Source organism: Coenobita brevimanus, chromosome 52 (genome assembly GCF_032717465.1).
Source record: "Coenobita brevimanus isolate Jiangsu-jjx chromosome 52, ASM3271746v2, whole genome shotgun sequence".
Taxonomy (NCBI): domain Eukaryota; kingdom Metazoa; phylum Arthropoda; class Malacostraca; order Decapoda; family Coenobitidae; genus Coenobita; species Coenobita brevimanus.
Window position 1 is genome coordinate 38085542 of NC_137005.1, and position 20159 is coordinate 38105700.

Sequence of the window (20159 nt, forward strand, 5' to 3'; positions counted from 1 at the left end):
GATGCTAGTCACGAAGAAGTGCAAGGGAAAGGATGTAGAAATGAATGCCGGAATGTGATGCTAGTCACGAAGAAGTGCCACGGAAAGGAGGGTGAGCCAGAGTATTGCCTTGTGCTATTTTAATCTGAAATAAGCAGCGGAAGGACGAAAATCTGAGCCAAGTTAAGGTGAATGGAGTATAGTTTATGTCTCGTGTATTTGTCCTGATAATAATGATAATAATAATAATGATAATAATTAATAATAATAACTAATAGTGATAATCTATCTATCTGTCTATTGCCAGACGCCATAATCCCGTAAGGGGTGGCCATTTGACTTTGAGTTGTTTTACGGGGAGGGGCACTAACCCTCCACCAACCCACTTGTTGACACGTAGGGAGCACGTATGGTTTGGTTATATGGTTACCACCCAGCGTTGTAAATGGTTTCTTGGCTTACAGGAAACCAGTTGGCTTGTCACTCAATGTAAAGCCACCTGTAAAGGAAAGAAAAGCAATAAGAAGTGACAGGAAAGATGGGAGAAATAGGAAGAGAGGAGGGCAGGCACAGAAAAAGAATGATAAAGGCTAAGAAAGAAGTAGGCAGCACTACATCGAGTGAGTGGATGATGGTCGCCACCACCTACCACTAATAATAATAATAATAATAATAATAATAATAATAATAAAAGCATCAAGAAAGTATCGATTACAAAAAACATTATTTATATAGATATTTTGCTCGGCCGTGAGTAGATAGATAGATAGATATAGAAAAAAAAAACTCTACGGGGCGACACCTGATGATTTCGACAATAAATACAAATGTTTAAAAATGTTATAATTAGCCACTTCAGTACGAGGATGTCACATTGCAGCCTTCAGATGTTACTGAGAGAGAGAGAGAGAGAGAGAGAGAGAGAGAGAGAGAGAGAGAGAGAGAGGTTGTTACGACTCTACACATCACGTCACGTCCTATCACGTGACGCATATGTAACCTAGTGATATCCCTTCCTAGGTCACGTGATGATGATGATGATGATGATGATGATGATGGTGATGGTTGTGGTGGTGGTATTGGTAGTGATGGTGGTGGTAGTGGTGATAATGATGATGAAGATGATGGTGATGATTATGATAATTATGGTGGTGGTGATGATGATAATGGTGGTGATGATGATGATGATGACTCCGGAATTGTAAGCCTTCCCACGTCACAAGCTTGCGTCACACCTGAGAGAGAGAGACAGACAGACAGACAAACAGACAGACAGAGACAGAATTGTTATAAGTATATAGCTACATAGATAGATTGAGATAGATAAAGGTTTACAGAATTAGATAGGTATGGCAATGGATGGTGGGTGAAGATAGATAGACGGGTAGATAGATAGATAGACAGACAGGTAGGTGAATGGTAGATAGGTATAGATAGATAGATAGATAGATAGACAGGTAGGTGGATGGTATAATGTATAGATAGATAGACAGGTAGGTGGATGGTAGATAGATAGATAGGTAGGTAGGTGGATGGTACTGTAGATAGATAGATGGACAGATAGATAGATAGACAGACAGGTAGGTGGATGGTAGATAGATAGATAGGTAGGTGGATGGTACTGTAGATAGATAGATGGACATAGATAAATAGACAGACAGGTAGGTGGATGGTAGATAGATAGATAGATAGGTAGGTGGATGGTACTGTAGATAGATAGATGGACATAGATAAATAGACAGACAGGTAGGTGGATGGTAGATAGATAGATAGATAGGTAGGTGGATGGTACTGTAGATAGATAGATGGACATAGATAAATAGACAGACAGGTAGGTGGATGGTAGATAGATAGATAGATAGGTAGGTGGATGGTACTGTAGATAGATAGATGGACAGATAGATAAATAGAGACAGGTAGGTGGATGGTAATAGATAGACAGATAGACAGGTATAGCCCTCTTTAACCCCTTCAGTACGAGTATCTCTCCCAAAAGTAAATAAAATTGTCTACATAGCAATAGTTATGATGGAAATTGAGTCCTCGGTAGGAAGGGGTGACTGAAAAAAATCATTGAGCTGAAGAGGTTGATTTTTTTTCAGGACCGTTATCTTATTAAATTTCTCTCTTTCTCTGAAAGTGCGTTAGAATAATGAATAATAGTTAAATCGTACCTACGTAAATTCTCTCTCTCTCTCTCTCTCTCTCTCTCTCTCTCTCTCTCTCTCTCTCTCTCTCTCTCTCTCATCTACTTTTTCACCAATATATCGTTCCACTCTCTTCCACGCCACGTAAGGAGAGGAAGCTCCTTAACACCTCTTCCTAAGCGATTTAGTTTGCCTGTTACGCTTTGCCTTCCTCTTCTTTGTCACTTACACCATCCTAATATCACCATACACTGCATAAATAACGTACAGAACGATATTAACCAGTCATAGCCAAAAAATAAATCGCTGAGGAAGAGGTGTTAGGGAGCTTCCTTAACCGACGAGAATACGAGTCATTGCGGCAGTATTTAATTTCAGTTTTGCTCTCATATACCTACCGTCCTAAGTTTCACCTCTCTATTTACTTCTTTATTTAGTGAAAAACGAAGGAAACATGACACTTCCCTTTCCCACACCTATGTTAATGTTAAAAAAAAAAAAAAAAAAGAGAGAGAGAGAGAATTTGAACTTTTCCACCTTCACGTATGCAGTACTATCTTTATAAACATTTTTTTATCCCCATCAAACTCTCTCCCACAACATATATACTGAACACACATCGTAATCCTTCCTAATTAACTCCAATAATCCACGTTAATCCTCCTCTGAGTCCATAAATGCAACACACAGCTTTGTAATTGTTGCAGTGTACTATTGCAAACATATTCCTTACGTCAGAGGTCGGCAGTTACAATTTGAAATACCTAATATCAACAGTTGGGAGCCGTTACCCTATAGGAACTACTTTCTTTGTAGTTATATTGATAAAACATTAGAAACCAAGATGGATTATTTATATATATGAGAAACTGAATAAAACTAATAACATTTATGTCTAAAAAAAATCTGATCTAAAACTACTAAAATTTGAATCCAGCTCGAATTTCCCGCCCGACTGTTTCAACGTGATGATAAAATTTCGTAACAAAACAGCCATATTTGAAAAGTTTGTGAGTTTATATGCTTAATTAAATGCACCAGACCAACAAATGGGGTTAAAAGAAATCATTTGGATAGAGGGTTAGGAGAGAGAGAGAGAGAGAGAGAGAGAGAGAGAGAGAGAGAGAGTGAGTGAGTTTAGCGATTGTAGCATTTCTTGAGCAAGGTTGGTACTCTGCAGTTCAAAGACGTTTCCTAGCACTTTCTTAACGACTTATTTCTTTATCGGGTAACGCATTGCTTTTCTCCGTTAATAATGTAGTATATCTTTTATTCTGAAATAACATGAAAAATATACACGAGAATAAGTTTAAATTTTCTTCTCTGTACATTCGGTGATACTAAAATAACATGAATAATACACAGGGAAATAATAGGGTTTAAAATGAAAGGTAAGTTGTAAAAGAAAAAAAAAATCTAGAGAGCCTTTAAGCGGAAGAGAATCTGGTCCCAAGATTATGTATATTTAAATGACTCGAAGTAATATTAAAGAGAATAATAACAGTTTAACAGGAAAGGTGAATACGTTAAATGAGAATACTGTCTATCTGTCCGTTGTATCTACTGTATATGCAGACGCCATGATCCCGTAATGGGTGGCCGTTTGTCTTTGAGTTTGTATTACGGGAAGAGGCACTAACCTTCCGCCAACCCACTTGTTAAAACGTGGGGAACAGGTATGGGTTGGTTATGGTTGCCACCCAGCGTTTTAAATGGTTTCCTGGCTCACAGGAAACCATTAGGCCTGTCACTCGATGTAAAGCAATCTGAAAAGGAATGAGTAATAAAAAGTGACAAAAGATGGGAGAAATAAGAAGAGAGGAGGCAGCCTGAAAAAGAATGTTAAAAGTGAAGGAAGAAGCAGGCAGCACTACGTCGAGTGGATGATGGTCGTCACCCCCTACCACAAAAATGAGCATACAAGGAATTAAATATTGAAGATAAATCGTTTAAGGAGAGTTTTTAAGAGTGTTTAGAAAGCGGGAAGAGTAACGGATTAGCGTCCTGTGTGCCTCCTTTGTGTTTAGCGAGTCTAGCGTCAGGCTCGCTATCAAACGCGTGGCGGACAGCTGTCTTGCGCTCACTCTAGCACACTCCTTCCATGCCCCATTGTATTGTAATAACCCCTTGGAGCTGTAATGGATTGCTGCTTCGTGGACGGAAAAAAACTGTATTCATGTTTAGTTTAGCGTTTCGTATGTGTAAGAGGGTGCGTGGATGATGTGACCGTTCGTGTATGTAAGATGGTGCGTGGATGTTGTAACCGTTCGTGTGTGTAAGATGGTTCATGTATGTTTATTTTTGACCGTTCGTGTATGGAAGATGGTGCATGTATATATATTTGTAACCGTTCATGTTCGTGTATGTAAGATGGTGCATGTATGTTTATTTGTGACCGTTCGTGTATGGAAGATGGTGCATGTATGTTTATTTGTGACCGTTCGTGTATGGAAGATGTCGTTGTATATGTAAGATGACGTTTTTTCTGTTTTTCCTTTAGCTTTTCTCGTGTATATAAAACTATGCTAATTTTGTAAACATAAGCAAGTTGTAATTAGCATCCGCTTTATGTATGAAAAATATGTATGTATTCGTGTATGTAGAAGCTGCTTGTGTTTTTATTTCGTGCAGTTCGTGTTTATGAAATCTGCATAATATAGTCGTTAAAGCGAGTTGTATTATCTTTCTGCTTCTTGTAGGAAACATTGTCTGTGTGTAAGGAAGATTTGTATATGTAAGGTGTTGCCACGACCGAAGAGAGAGGGAGAGAGGAGCAGGCGTTTCCTCGGCCCTTTGGTTAATGTCTGTGGTGTGTTTGGTGTTGTGTGAGAGGGTGGTGTGGGGTGTGGTGTGGTATGGTGTGATCAGTGATGTAACGTGTGGTGTAGCGGTATGTGAGAGGGTGGGATGGTGTGGTGTGATGTGGTCTGGCGTCGCGAAAGTCCATAAACTCTACGGGAGTGACGTGCCTTGTTTCCGAAAAGAGCTGGTGCGAGGCAGAGGGACGGAGCCATAGAAATAGACAGAATGCTAATCGCGTGACTTTCAAAACGCACGGTAGGTAGCGCCGCCATATTAGATAGGACTAGGGTTGTGTTGTGTAGGTATTTTGCTACTCTCTCTCTATTTCAGTTTTCTTCTCACCATGTTTAACCCGGACCAGTACTTCTTAAATCTTGGATCGCGCGTCATGTCGAGCAGTTAGGCAAGGATGCGTAGTAACCGTTCCAACTTTCCTTTGTAGTCTGTTATTGGCTGCACCGACTGTCTGAAATCCATCTATCTATAGCCCGACGCCCTAATCCCGCAAGGGGTGGCCGCAGACAAAACGCCTCCAAGTCGTTCTGTCACCCACCATTTGACTGCCCTTCCCCCAACGCACTCTCCCCCTCCTTCATATACCTCTCAACTCCATCCCTCCACCTCATCCTCGGTCTCCCCCTCCCTCTCCCTCCCTCCACTTCACCTACATGCACCCTCCTAGTCAGTCTTTCATTCTCCATTCTTAAATGCGTATAGTATATTGGGATTCAAATTAGACTTCACTGGGGAGGAGGGGGTTGGTGATGGAACCTTCTCTCCTCAGTTCGTAAACCCATACACTCGTCTGCCTTTAGTGACCCTTGGTGTGTGTGTGTGTGTGTGTGTGTGTGTACAAAATTATGCAACATGAAGGAACCAAAAGCCAAAGTCCGCAAATTGTTCTCTCCAGGAAGAAGAAAATGCCAAATTCAAGATCAGTTAATTTTCTGATGCATGGACTAAGCGCGTTTAAAAGACTGGAGATCATAGGCAACAGGAGATACAGATAGAGGGAGACAGTTCCAGAGTTGACCTGTTGCATGCATGAAGGACTGGTTGATTTACCACTCACTGAATGGATTATTCTTCTGTTTTTGAGTGTGTCTGTCTGTGAATAAAGCAGTGTTATCAGTGACCTCCAAACCAACCACCACCACCACCTGTGTATGTGTGTGTGTGTGTGTGTGTGTGTGTGTGTGTGTGTGTGTTTTAATAGAACGGAGGAAGGAAAAACAAATGAGTAAAAAAAAAAATAATCCATACACCAGATCACTGGTGCCCTCTGTACATAAAATATCTGTAACAGTTAGACTTGAACAGTTGTAGGTTGAAATTTGGAGGAAAACAACTCTGGGGAAGCGAGTTCCAGAGAGATGCAGTTCGGGGAATGAAAGAATTCTGATAGGCAGAAGTTCTGCAATATGGCTGAGTGACATTCCAGTCATGAGCGCTACCAGATGCCCGTGTAGCACGAGGGAAGGCATGGAGAGGTGTGTGTGTGTGTGTGTGTGTGTGTGTGTGTGTGTGTGTGTGTGTGTGTGTAATAAATATGTAAACTGGAAGTATAAAGCAAAGAAAACACTGTACTCATTTTTAAAGTTATATAAACGTGTAGTAATAAATAACCACAAAATTATTACTCAGTATCAGATCATTATTGTATATTTTTACCGACTGGAGATCATAGGCAACAGGAAATACAGGTAGAGGGAGACAGTTCCACAGTTACCTTATATTACCGATAAATTATTTTACTATCGCCTGTATTTACCTGAACATATTACACTTGAAATTTTATGCGTGTGACGTCATGGATAGCCGAGATAGTTGCCGCCGAAAAAGGTCAAGAAACACTGACCTTGACCCTACATGATGCCACAGTATTATTTTGAATGCGTAGAAGTAATGTAGTAATGCCTTTTAGAAAAATATTTTGGTAATCCGTAACACTGTAAGAAAACATTGAACTACCTTATTTTCCATTTTTTTTTTTCCACGTACCTTTGCACTTCATTGGATTCTTTAAGTACTTTCCGATTACGTTTTCAAGTTTAATTGTCTGTCTTATTTCAAAAGTGGTTAAAAACGCATAAAAAGGCGGTTTGTTTACAGACAGATTTTGATGCGCCGAGGACGCCATCTTAGAGCGCCATTTTTGAGCGAAATTATCCCTGTCAGTGCCTGTTTATCCAAACCTAACCTAAATTTTCGTAACAACCCAACGGTATTTATTCTGAACTTAGCTAACCTATTTCATACCAACCTGAAACGTATTCCAGCCTAACCAGTTCAATGCTAACCTAACCCAACTCACCCCAGCCTAACCAGTTTTATGCTAACCAAACCAAACGTATCGTAAAAAAAAAAAAAAAAAAAAAAAAAAAAAATGATCCATATGTAGTCAAATTTTCCTTGTGTGTTGATGGATCCTCTTCCTATTCGAAAACGTATTTCTGTACACATAAAGTCACGGAATCAGTTCAGTGGCAGGTATAATTGTTTTTAATTTTTAAAAGGTGATCCTATGTCTCCTTAAGGATTACTAGTATTTTTCGTGACACTTCCCAAGAACCAGTACATTAACTTTGTAGGCACAATCGTTTGCTCTCTGCGGCCTTTCTACGTAAGCCAAATTTACGTGCACATTAGTGCCAGATTATCCCCAATTTGAGAGCTGAATAAGAACTACAGAAAGGGCAAAATCTCTGAGTAGCCTAGTCCCTAAAGGCCTTACTGCAGCCACAGACACTGCCTTTTGAGCCTAACCGAATGCCTCTTAAAACCAGTGATCCTTGGCCAATTTCTGAAATAGTCTTGGAAAACGAAGAGGAAGGTTTTTAAATTTTATAGGTTCACGGAGAGGCAAGTCCTAAAATCCATGATACAGAGCTCAGTAGAACTTTATGAGAGCCATTTTATTTGCACAACTGTTCTCCTGGTTGCATTCCTCATCTACAGGTCTACTAAATATTCCAATTTCCAAGTGAGAGTCAGGTTCCCCCTAAACCACAGTTATTCTACTGGGGATCGATAGTGTACTGGAAGTGCCTTATGTAATCGTAACTGAAACAATATCCTATCCATACAAGAAAGCCTGGAAACTCAGATAAAACGTTTTAAAAGTTTTCGAAGGTAACCAGGAATGATTTTAGCACAGGTTGTCGTCAGTATACTGATGTGATCGCGAGAGCAGCTGGTGAGCGATAATATGTAATCCTTGTAATCTTCACCTACTGCTCTTTAATTTTTTATAAGACACGCATGGAAAGTTACTCCCTGGTTCTTGCTGTCTGCTGTCTTCTAGTGACGTGTACCTGAAGCACATTCCACAGCCATTCTGCTGTCTGTGCTAATCCAAGCCCTAAGCAATGTGGCTGACTCGCCCAGGAAAGACATTTGCAGTCTAGTGTTTAGTTCTGTGGACGGAGCCAAAAAACGCACTTGTTTGCCTGTATATCAAAAGAACGTTGCTATAACTGAAAATACTGCAATTAGATCGTAAAATGATTTGTCTTTCTTGGGTAATTTGCACCTGAGGTATTGACCGAATAAGGGAGGACAAGGTTTACACTGCACAGTTGCGTTACTCCTAAACAGTACTTATGTAACTGGGTATAGAAAACAGATAGGCAGGGAGGACAATTTTAGATCGTTTGTTTTCATCCAAGGGAACTGTGTCACTGCTACAACTTGAGTAACTAAGTCGTGGTTTCATGAAATTCGGTAAGCCTTGGTTATGAGGTAGGAATGAGTCTCCTTGGTTACTGGTCAAATCTTTGCGGTAGCTTCTTAGTCTAAAGTTTGTTCCTACTTTTCACTCTTCATCTTCCTCTCGTTTTCTCTTTGGTTACCGAATGGAGTTACCAGATATAACTTGTTAGCCTAATGCATAGTCGTTTATCTGTCTAGTTGTTCTTTTATTTTTTCGACGGTGTTAAATAAATAGCGTGAAAGCTACGTGTGGAAAGTGTGCCTGCGAGGTAGTCCGGATTGCGGGGGCTGAAGTGGTGCGTCGGTGAATGTGTTGCCCACGTCTTTGGCTTGCTGTTATTTCTCCCCGTCATGTTATTTATTTATTTATTTATTTATTTTACCTGGCCTTGGTTTGAAGACCGTATCTCACCCCACCCGTGATCCGGAAAAAAGAGGCTGATGATGATGGTGGTGGTGATGATGGTGGTGGTGATGATGGTGATGATGATGATGGTGATGATGATGATGATGACGATGATGATGATGATGGATTAATAGCTCCTCTGTGTAAGACTAATTGCATTTTGTCTTCGCTTACAGAACAGAGCTACCAGGCGGCTGACAGCAACTCCTCGCCCACCACAGCCACCGCCGCCAGCAAGAACTTCGTGCCATGCAAAGTGTGTGGGGACAAGGCATCAGGGTACCACTACGGCGTGACATCGTGTGAGGGCTGCAAGGTGAGGACTGGGGAGGCAGGGGAGGCGATGAGAGGATAAGGTAGGGCAAGATAGAGCAGGGGAGGCAGGGAAAAACAGGGGAGGAGAAGGGAGGATAGGGTAGGGCAAGGCATGGACATCATTAAAACACACATGCGAACAGGTAGCATTTCAAGGACAAGGCGACAAGATACAGTGGGGTAGAGCAGCATACCCATATTGCCTTAACTTGGCCCAGATTTTCGACCTTTTGCAGCTTATTTCATGAAGGCGAGTGGCAGAAAAAGACAGTGCTATAACAGTACGAGTATATCCATTCCACGGCCCGTCTTTGTGACAGACATCATAAAATAGTTAATCTAGTGTTACAGGCCATTATTCAAGTTGTAGAGATGGCACTTTTAGGCCAAGTTAGAGTAGCGAAAAAAAAAAAAATAATAATGTTGCTGTAATATTGGCAACCCCAGATTCATCAGAACGTGAACCCAGTGAGCTGCAGGCTGAGGTTACCCTTCTTCTACACCCCACCATCCTCTTTGTTGGGACAGGAGGGAATTATGGGATGTCTGTATAACCAGACTGCTGAGCCACCGCATCATGGTAGGGTGGGACTGAGGAAGGTAGGGAAGGATAAGGTAGGGTAGGGTAGGTTGCAGTACGTCAGAGAAGAGTAGAGTAGGGTAGAGCACAGTAGGCAAGGTAGGGTGGGGTGGGTTACAGTAGGCCAGAGAAGGGTAGGGTAGGGTAGGGCACAGTAGGCCAGAGAAAGGTAGGGTAGGGTAAGGCAGATCAGGTCAGGTCAGGTAGGTTAGGGTAGGGCAGGATTAGGCAGAGCAGGGCAAGGCAAGGCAAGATAAGGCAGGGCAGGACAATGTAGAATAAGACAGAACTAGAGTCCATACGTGCCAATAGCAGGACAAGGCAGCACTGGAGTCGTTCAACATATGCTCTTTTTACTTTCACCAGGTCCAGATTTTTCCTTTTGCAGCTTATTTCATGTACTTCAGTGGTAGAAAAAGGCAGCAGTATAGCTTAACGTCCTTCAGTTAGCACTTCCTCGTGACTAGCATCATTTTCTAGTGCTAATCCATTGTTACAACTCGTCATTGAAGATGGAGAGATGGCACTTTCAGGCCAGGTTAGAATAAATAGGGTATAACACCTCAGTTCTTCCCATGACCATTAGTATGAGATATGAAAAATTTAAACCCATCTGGATATCAGCCACTTGACTACACCTTTATCATCGTTATATGTGAGATCTCTTACCTTTTTACCCAAGAGCCATGTACTTTGATTTATTTACAAGCATTCGTTGTTAATCAGAGATATGTTCCAGAGTATTACAAGTTATTCCCTATCGTTGGCACGCTAAGTTGGGGAAAAATAATAAATCATGTTTATATGGATCAGTAAAACTTAACAGGCAACTTGTACTGTACCTTGCTGTGTACAAATGCCTTTCACCTTCAGTAGTCGCAATAATGTACTGTATTTTAGACAGGCAGCCTTGAGATTATTGAATTTTGTTCATCTGATGGGAATTTTAGTAGAGGTTGAAAACAGTATTAACAATTTCAGGCTGTTTAGATACGCTCTTAGCTGATCAACATCATCAGGTATTAGCTGTAATAAATTACTAGAATTGTCCTGACCATGAATGCAAAAAAAAAAAAAATTGAATAGAAAAAATGTCAGTCCATTTATCTGTTTATCTCTTTATCAGTTTATCTTCCTTCCTTTCTTTCTTTCTTTAGCCAGACACCTTTGGGCCATATTCCAAGTGGCATAAGAGGCTTTATATCACCTCTCCCTAGTAGTTTGTTTTTTATATTACACCTTAACATTCTCTTCCATGCATTGTATACCTTTTATTGTCGATAGAGTTTGCATCAGTACCAAACTAGAGGACATGGAGGTATAGTGTGCAGAATTAGTCAGTAAGGAAGAGATGCTACAAGACCTCTTTTAATAAAGTTAGAATCTGGCCCTAATCACAAAATCCAACCCTAATCCCAAAGGCAGTGTATAATGAGGACGTAACCCATTGCCTGTGTTGCAGGGTTTCTTCCGGCGTAGCATCCAGAAGCAGATAGAGTACCGGTGTCTGCGTGATGGCAAGTGCCTGGTGATTCGCCTCAACAGAAACCGATGCCAATATTGCAGATTCAAGAAGTGCCTCGCTGTGGGCATGTCCAGGGACTGTAAGTGTGTCATCTGTGTTCCTCTCTCAGATTTTTGTTAACTCTGCATGTATTCAATATGGACGGTGGGTGTTAGCCCCGAAGTGGTGACATGTAGAGGTGTGCGGTACGTAGGAGGACTACTGGGCCTTGAAAGCAGGCTGTGAAGCCTATGCCAAGAGTCGGTCAAAAAAAAAAAAAAAAAAAAAAAAAAAAAAAAAAAAAAAATACTGTAGTGCTTGTTATTATGTATCTAGAAAAAAGATGTCTTTTTTTCACAGTACCTTGTCTTTTTCAGTTGAAGGAATTATGTCAACTTATTAGTGTATTTAGCGAGGAGCTACATGAGGTTTTGTCTTACAAAAAGGTCTGAGCACAACTGAAACTGTTCTGTCTTTTCAGTAAATGCAATTTCATTATGTGACATTAAGTCTTCCATGGAAAAAGTATCCAGATTACTTTACGGTAACAGTGTACTGTATACAGTATTTGCTTTATTGTATTCACTATCCCTTCATTGCACTCTTTTTAGCCTTTCATGCACATTGCAGTACGGATTATCATTTTATAATCTGTACTGTGCTCTAATGTTGTCTTTGTGAGCACTGACTGTCACATCACAGCCATTTTTCCTTCACTTATATGCTGTATTTTGTATCGCCTATCACTGCAGTTGTGAATTTGCCGGCAGCTGTGCGGTACGGTCGGGTGCCAAAGCGGTCGAGGGAGCGGGACGGGGATGGACGGGGTGAGGGCGGGACGGGTGAGGTGGTGTCCAGAGAGGTGGAGAATAAACAGCTGGCCATCTACGACATCATCCTTACCATCTCACAGGCCCACCATGCAAACTGTGCCTACACAGAGGAGAAGACACGGGCACTCGTCAGAAAGCCCATCATCTTTGTGAGTGCTGCGGGGGTGCTTGTTGATTTGCCCAGAGACATTGCACAGTTTAGGCCTAGATTGTTCTCTTATTCTTTACTGCATTTTGTATCCATAGGGAGAGGTTAGAATCTCTCCTGCATTTTTCAGAATAAAGCCCCATCCTCATGTATCAGTACTCTAGACCTTCATTCTACCATTTGTCTTGATCAGTAACCCGTCCACAATTAACATAGCTAAGATTTCAATAATGTGATGGCCACACCGAATTCTGGGGTGGCTCAAGGAGAACTTTTTAGAGGGATTCAAGATTATTTCCCGTAAATTTTGGGAGGCGGGTATTATTTCACAGGTGCCAAGCTTGACCACTCCTTTGGCTGCACTGCTGCCATCCACTCAGGTGATCTAGCTTATCATCTGCTCATTAAGTGTGTCCTTGTGATTTAGCAGCTTTCTTGATCCACCGTACTTACCACTAACTCATCTTTGGTGGATCATCATTGTACAGTTATGTGCCATAGTTTCTGCTCACCATCTAATTCTGTCCCTGGTTGTAGAGAAGTTATAGCCAGGCTAACACATGGAATACCAGTTGTTGGTAGTTCAAGGCTTTTCTAGCTTGCATGAACAACAGTGTAATCTTGTACTGTTTCTTATGCAATCTAGAAATACTTTAATTACACCTTAGCACTGGACAACAGGTCTTCATTTGGTGAGAAACCTTGGCTGTGACTTCCCTCCAGCCAAGCATATGATTAAAGAGTGAGCAGAAAGTGTGGCTTGAAAGTGCACCCCAGTCTTTTTGTACCTAGATCTAAAGTAGTTACCTGGATTGTAAACTCAGCCATTGGTTGTTATAGTCTGGGGGAAGATTGGAATGGCTAGAAATTGTATCTTAATGACCCTGTGTAGTTGAAAGGCATTAATCTTTCATCTGCTTTGCTTGACTGCACTGATCCACACTTCAGAGCACGTGTGAGGCAAGCAGTGACCCTGAAGTGGCGTCGTCCACGGTGGATGCACTGGAACAGCAGAAGATCAGCATGTGGCAGTCTTTCTCAGTCTTCATGACGCCTTCCATACAGCGCGTGGTGGAGTTTGCCAAGAGGGTGCCAGGTGAGAGGAAAATGAGCGTGCAGGGTAAAAGATGTGGTTTGGGTTGTGGTACAAATCTAATTGAGAAATAGTTTGAAGTGGTTTGAGCATATTAAAGGAACTGAAAGGGAGAGATTGACAGAGATTGTATTAAAGTATGTGGTTTTTAAAAGGGAAAGAAAATAAAAGCTCAGTCAAGAGCATGATGGAGAAACAAGTTTTAGGAATACTGTAAATATGAGAGGCTGGTGTGTCATGGGAAGAGCAGTCATTACTAAGCAGTGAAAGATATACGTTTCCTTTACGGGATGTACCATTAGACAAGTTATAAACTGTAACTGAGGATTCTGTTTTTTTATTGTATTGGGGTATGATTATAGTGTAGCTCCTTATTACAGTACTTACATGTTCAGGAATATTAAGGTGTTAATCTTATGCAAAAATTGTGTTACAACATCCATATGAAAGTATGCCTTTAAATACATTTGTTCTAAGATACACCAGTGATTAAGTTATTGAACAGTGAATCACTTTATCCCTTAAAATCCTTCACCATTCCTTGGTACTGCTAGAGAAGCATCATATCTGTGTGTTGGTTCAGTACCTCCACACATATTTGCAGCACCACAGTCAGCTTTTAAAACTGTTCTAAAATACCATCAGGGTACTGTATATCATGGGATGTAGGTATGCCAGTAGGAATTTGTCCACTGAAGCTCAGTATACATGTTCATTGTATAATGTGATGCTAAAATACATGTCAGTCCACATGGATGCAATAAAGGCCTAGTGTCATAAGAGCCCCATCCTGTTTTTTACTCATTTCACACTAGAGGACTTTTTACGTGTAATTTACTTAGTTTCAGTCATTAATGAATCAGACTGTTTGAAAAAATAAGTACACTGGGTAATGTACCACATTGTCTTTGCTTAGGCATTGGTAGTGGAGAATAAGGAAGCTGGCAGCCATTTTAAAAAGATGCAACACAATATGCAGGAAGAGGATGTTTGCTGTTGGTCATTCATGTTCCTAGACAACATCATGATCTGCTCTGACTTAGCATATATGCAATATGAAGATACAGTGTTGTGCTGTTGTCTTACATGTTTAAATACTGAACAGTGTGGCATTTTCCATTTGGTACTGAGTGCAGTTTTACACAGATTACAGGCATACAGATTACAGGTAGTGTCTCTAGTATTATCCAGTCTCTGTGTATTTGAGAGTAGGGGTAGAGGGTACAGTATACACATCGGTATCTAGCTGGAGCCACCATATCTGCTAATCTGGTTCTGTCTCTGAGTTGTATATTGTTGAAAGTTTTGCTCTGAGAAGGGAGTTTGGTTCTAGACTGTTGGCTGCAAGGTTAAGTGAGGCTGGATCTGGTGCTTTAGCCTGCATTCACTTTGTGGCTGAACATTTTTCTAGATTTTGTTACAGTACTGTATTACTGTATGGAGTCAGAAGGTCACAGGAATGGAAAACATCCTTATTTTCTCCCTTGAAGTGAGAGTTTTAGCATAGTTATGTAGAATAGTCTTTGTAGGCATCAACACAATAATTTATTCATTAAGCTTTATTACATTTGTTTACTGGTTTAATCCAGACCTGGTGAAATGTATACTGAGATGGTATTGTTGTTGTTCCAGGGTTCAGCGAGCTCTCTCAGGATGACCAGCTGATTCTGATAAAGGTTGGCTTTGTAGAGGTATGGCTGACGCAGGTGAGCCGGCTGGTCAGCGCACTTGATCACACACTCACCTTCAGTGATGGATCCTACGTCACACGCACTCAGATGGAGATGATGTTTGATGTGAGTATGTGAAGGGAGGGTGTATGTGCATGTGGGGGGATTGAATGCTACAATGTAAATTTATGTGTGTGAATGATTATGTGTGTAAAGGGAAGAATGTATGAAAGGAAGTGGGACTGAGATGATGTTTGATGGAGTAGAGAGCTATATCAGTGAGAGTTGTGAGTTGGAGAAAGAACAGCCTGATAGCAAAAGATAAGGTGGGGTGGATACAATGTGTTTGTGGCCGACCCTTCCAGGATTAAGGCATTTGGCTGTAGACAGATGGTACGTGCGATAATGCTGGTTGTGTATTGAATACGGTATTCTTGTATCAGTTTTCATTATGAGTGTGCACATAAATACATACTTTCATTCAACATATCTCTCACTATAAAGCTGTTAATCAACACAAACACTTTTCACTGAATGCTCTATTTTTCACTATGAAGCACTGAGGATGTGCTGTGAAGGGTTAAAGTGTATAAAGTCCACACAGGCACAGAACTAAATACTGTCTATCACGGTTTTTGTGTTTTATTAACTTGATTACAACATTTAATACATGCCGATACATCCATTCACAACATAAAATCCATTTTGATGAGCATCTGCTGCCATAAATGTGATTTTCTGTAATCTGTGTGTGTGTGTGTGTGAAACACAACCCTCTCTTAACTGTTTTCTCTTAACACTGTACTTTTTGAGAAAATATCTACAATGTCAGAGTGAAGAATTAATGTATATTACGACAAATTTTAAATTATTTGTATGCTATCTTATTGTGGATGCATAGCATAACATTAAAATACTGTTTAGTAAATCTGTAGTACTCTTAGTTAGCATGTATATGATAGTTGCTTCATGAATAACCACATAACCTTACCACCCTTCACAAACCCTCACAGCAAGAATTTGTCGCGTCACTGTTCAACTTTGCTGTGACGTTCAACAACCTGAACCTGAACGACACAGAGGTGGCACTATTCACGGCGGTTGTTCTCCTCACAGCCGACCGCCCAGCCATCACAGACACCAAGGCCATTGAGCACCACCAGGACAAGATCATTGAAGCTCTCAGGGTCCAGGTAGGTCACAGAGCCATGTTCTAAGTGCCTGGAGATTTTGTAACACCTTGTCAATAGTGATATATTCAGCACAATATTTCTCAGTATCTTCTTACATGTTATTGATACAAACTAAATTTGCACAGTGAAGTACTGGAACAAGGGATCTTTGCATGCAGCATGTGTGAAGGAGTGTAATTATATATGGTAGTGAGACCTGGGCAGTAAAGGAAAAAGATATTTACAGGCTCAGACCTACGGAAGTGACAGTGATTAGGTGGATTTGCAGTATGTCCTTGAATGTAAGGCCTGGGGGGGCTAGTTTTACAATGGAAGAGTTCAGAGGAAGGATGGGACTGGATTGTATTGGTGTTGTGATGAGGAGAGGTTGACTGAGATGGTTTAGGCATGTGGAGAGGATGGGGGATGACAGTTGAGTGCAGAGTGTGAGAAGTTTGAACAGTGGGGGTAGGGTTGCGAAAGGCAGACTGAAGAAAACCTAGGGATGAGGTAATAGAATGTGACCTCGGGGATAAGGAACTGATTAGGGAGGCTCTCAGAGATTGAACAGCATCATGGAGAGCTGCCATTAGGTGACAAAGGCCAATGGATGCAGGCATGTTGGAGCCTAAGTAAACGAAACAAAATGATACAAGAGAACATTAAGGTATGATGTGCAATTTAAATTACTAAGGAAGAGCAACCACAAAGCCTCCTATGTAACCTAAAATTCATCCCACAGACTTTGGTAGAAACAGGAATAGAGTCGGGGTTTCAGGATTTGGTTCAGAGATCATAGGGTCCAGGTCAGTCACAGGATTTTATAAGAGCAGGACTAAATTGATGTTTTTGGATGTAAGGGTTTTTGGCTCTGAGTTTGAGTTTTGGGTCAGTATATATCATTTCTTAATTCATACGTATAAAACAATAACTCTCAGAGTCCAGTCAGTCACAGTCTTTGGCACAGGCAGAATATAGAGTGGGTTTTGGACCTGGTTTTACCTATTTATTTATTTCCTTTTGGATCTGGTTTTATTTATTTATTCATTCATTCATTCATTTAATTATTTATTTATTTCCTTCCAGAGGCAGGATTAGAGTAGGTTTCTGGATCTGGTTTTGAGTTCTGGATTAGTTTTGTCCTTAGCAGAGGCAGGGCCAGGGTAGGTTTTTAGATCTGCGTTAGTTTATTACCAGGACAAGATCATCAGAGCTCTCAGGGTGTAGGTCAGTTGCAGGGTTCTGCAGAGGCAGGATGAGGGGAGGCTTTTGTACCTGGTTAAGAGCTGTGGATGTAGGACCATTGAGGACATGATAAGATAATAAACTTAATATTGTAATTGGCAAAAAATTAGGAGAGAAAGTGCATGGGTGAGAAAGGAGTCTTGATAATGATGCTGATGATTTGGAGTTCTGATTGAAACCAGGGTTTTTTTTTTACCGGTAAACTCTTACAGGAATTTTATTACTGGTAGACCCTTAGCATGGTGCCAAATATGATCATCATCTTTCTCTCTATCTGTCTGTTGCCAGACGCCTTAATCCCATACGAGGTGCCCACAAACAAATTGCCTCCACGTCGCCCTGTTCCCCGCCATTTCACTGCCCTGCTCGCAACTCACACCCTCCTCTCTCATATACCTCTCCACTCCATCCCTTCATCTCATCCTTGGCCTCCCCCTCCCTCTCTCCCTCTCCACCTCACTCACATACACTCTTCTCATCAGTCTCTCACTCTCCATCCTCTCCACATGGCCAAACCACCTCAGTGTGTTTCTCCAGATGCTTCCTATCACATCCACACCACAACGCTCCTTTACATCCTCATTTGTCAGTCTGTCTCTCCATGTCACTCCACAGACTCCTCTCAAATAACTAATTTCCACTGCTCTCACTCTTGTGTCCCTCCAACAACATCCAAGCTTCACTTCCATACGTTAGAGTTACTGTCATGTAGTAACTTTTTCACTTCCATGCTCACTTCTCTCTTTCTTATCACTGCTTTCAAGGAACCAGCAACCTTTCTTCCTTGTTGTACCCTTTAAAGCACTTCATCCTCCAAACTTTCATCCATCATCATGACTAATATACATTTCTGAAGTCAAGGCCATGCCCCCCCTGCATCAAAAGGTGAGATCATGACATGCTTAATAGTCTGTCCCCATGTGGCAGTGGCGGTACATAATTGCTTACTGTTAACCAAGGCGTAGGCCAGTCACTTTCCTTCAAATTTCCTGAACTATTGTAACCTGGTTTTGGACCCCTACATATCGCAGAAGATAACATGGGTCTGGCTGCTACCATTTGAGGTGCCTAATGGCCTGATGGTTAAAGCGCCCCAGTTAGAATGACAGCTTTGCCATGAGCATTACGTTTGAGCCCCAAAGAAGTTACTTCCCCCCCTTTTTTTTTTCCCTTCATGTAATCTCACCAGAGGGAGCAGGCTGGTCATACACCCTTTAAAGGACCCAACTACAGTAGCTTAGTTTCAGGCCTCTACACCTTTAAGGATTATAAATGAGTGGCTGTTTGTGTTTTGCCATTACCATCTCTTCCTAGCCCTTCTCAGTCCATATTTCATCATCATCATCATCATCCTTTCAATAACTTCTTTTTTCTGTCATTGTGATATAGGACTGGCTGTTACCTTTAACACACTCAAATACTCCTAACGCATCCTTATCAGTTTCTCATCTTTCTGACGTCTTCATAATACAGTTAGGCTTCAGCTGAAGCTCCTTAACCCAGCAAATCACCAGGCAACCATTTGTCTGTATGGTTGCCACCCAGTGTAATAAATGGTTGCCTGAGCTACAAGAAACCAATTGATATGTCACTCATTGTCGCCACTTGAAAACTACCATTACATCAAGTGAGTGGATGGCATGCACTCTTACCTACTAGATGTGTATATCATTTTTTTTCCTGAGTCTCTAGAATACCATATCTGTTTTTTGTCCACAGCTTGGTCGTAATCATGCGAGTGAGACTCATCTCTTCCCCAATGTGGTGATGAAGATGCCAGAGTTGCGTCAGATTGGTGCGCGCCACAACAACCACCTCAACTGGTTCCGCGCCAACTGGTCCCGGGTCAAGCTGCCACCGCTCTTTGCAGAAATATTTGACATCCCAAAGTGTGAGGAGGACCTTTTATGAGGAGATGATGTGTAGGTGGGTAACTAAGTATTAAAAGAGTGGTAATGAGACAAAAATAATTGTTATTTGTGTGAGTTACTGAGAGGGAAATGGATATGAGTAGATGGACAAATAAGATCGTCACTGAATCAGCCAGCAGGCACGGATTTGTGGGGGGGGGGGGGCATATTCATCCCCCTGTTTTCAGCAGACAAGTGACTACATACAATACTGTAATAAAATGTGTTATTTACCTAAATATATACTCTAAATATCTTACACAAAAGTTATCATAGAATCAGTTAAATGGAAGGAGGGATTTGGTGATAAATTTTGAGGAATTTGGTGATCATTCAACATGAACTCGATCTTCTTGTACTTTTGCTAGGAATCACCCCCTCCCCCCTTGATTTTCCAACGTGCTGGATCTGCCCCTGAGCTAGTAATTAGGTCTTATGAGGAGTGAAGATAAAACTAATTATAATATGAGTTAATTAGTGCCTTGTATAACTAAAATGCAAGTTGATGTAAGGAATTGTGTGGGAGAATGTATAAAGACCTGCATGCTTGAGTAAATGTGATTTGTGGGGCTTGTAGACCAGCGCTGTATTACTGATATTATTTGCATCAGGTGGAAATGGCACAGAAGTCTACAGTGTCTTGA

At 41.1% G+C, this 20159-nt stretch overlaps 1 protein-coding gene across 1 annotated transcript in view; it reads left to right on the forward strand.

Annotated features, from left to right (window-relative positions):
• The window catches only part of LOC145400480 (ecdysone-induced protein 78C-like), an 83260-nt gene extending 63744 nt beyond the window's left edge, over nucleotides 1-19516 (forward strand). The window contains exons 2-8 of the mRNA XM_080273005.1: nucleotides 9222-9361; nucleotides 11403-11544; nucleotides 12215-12426; nucleotides 13374-13521; nucleotides 15151-15314; nucleotides 16202-16381; nucleotides 19325-19516. Of these exons, the coding sequence (XP_080129131.1) occupies nucleotides 9222-9361; nucleotides 11403-11544; nucleotides 12215-12426; nucleotides 13374-13521; nucleotides 15151-15314; nucleotides 16202-16381; nucleotides 19325-19516 (1178 nt within the window). The remainder of the gene's footprint in view (nucleotides 1-9221; nucleotides 9362-11402; nucleotides 11545-12214; nucleotides 12427-13373; nucleotides 13522-15150; nucleotides 15315-16201; nucleotides 16382-19324) is intronic.
• The last annotated feature ends 643 nt before the right edge of the window (nucleotides 19517-20159 follow it).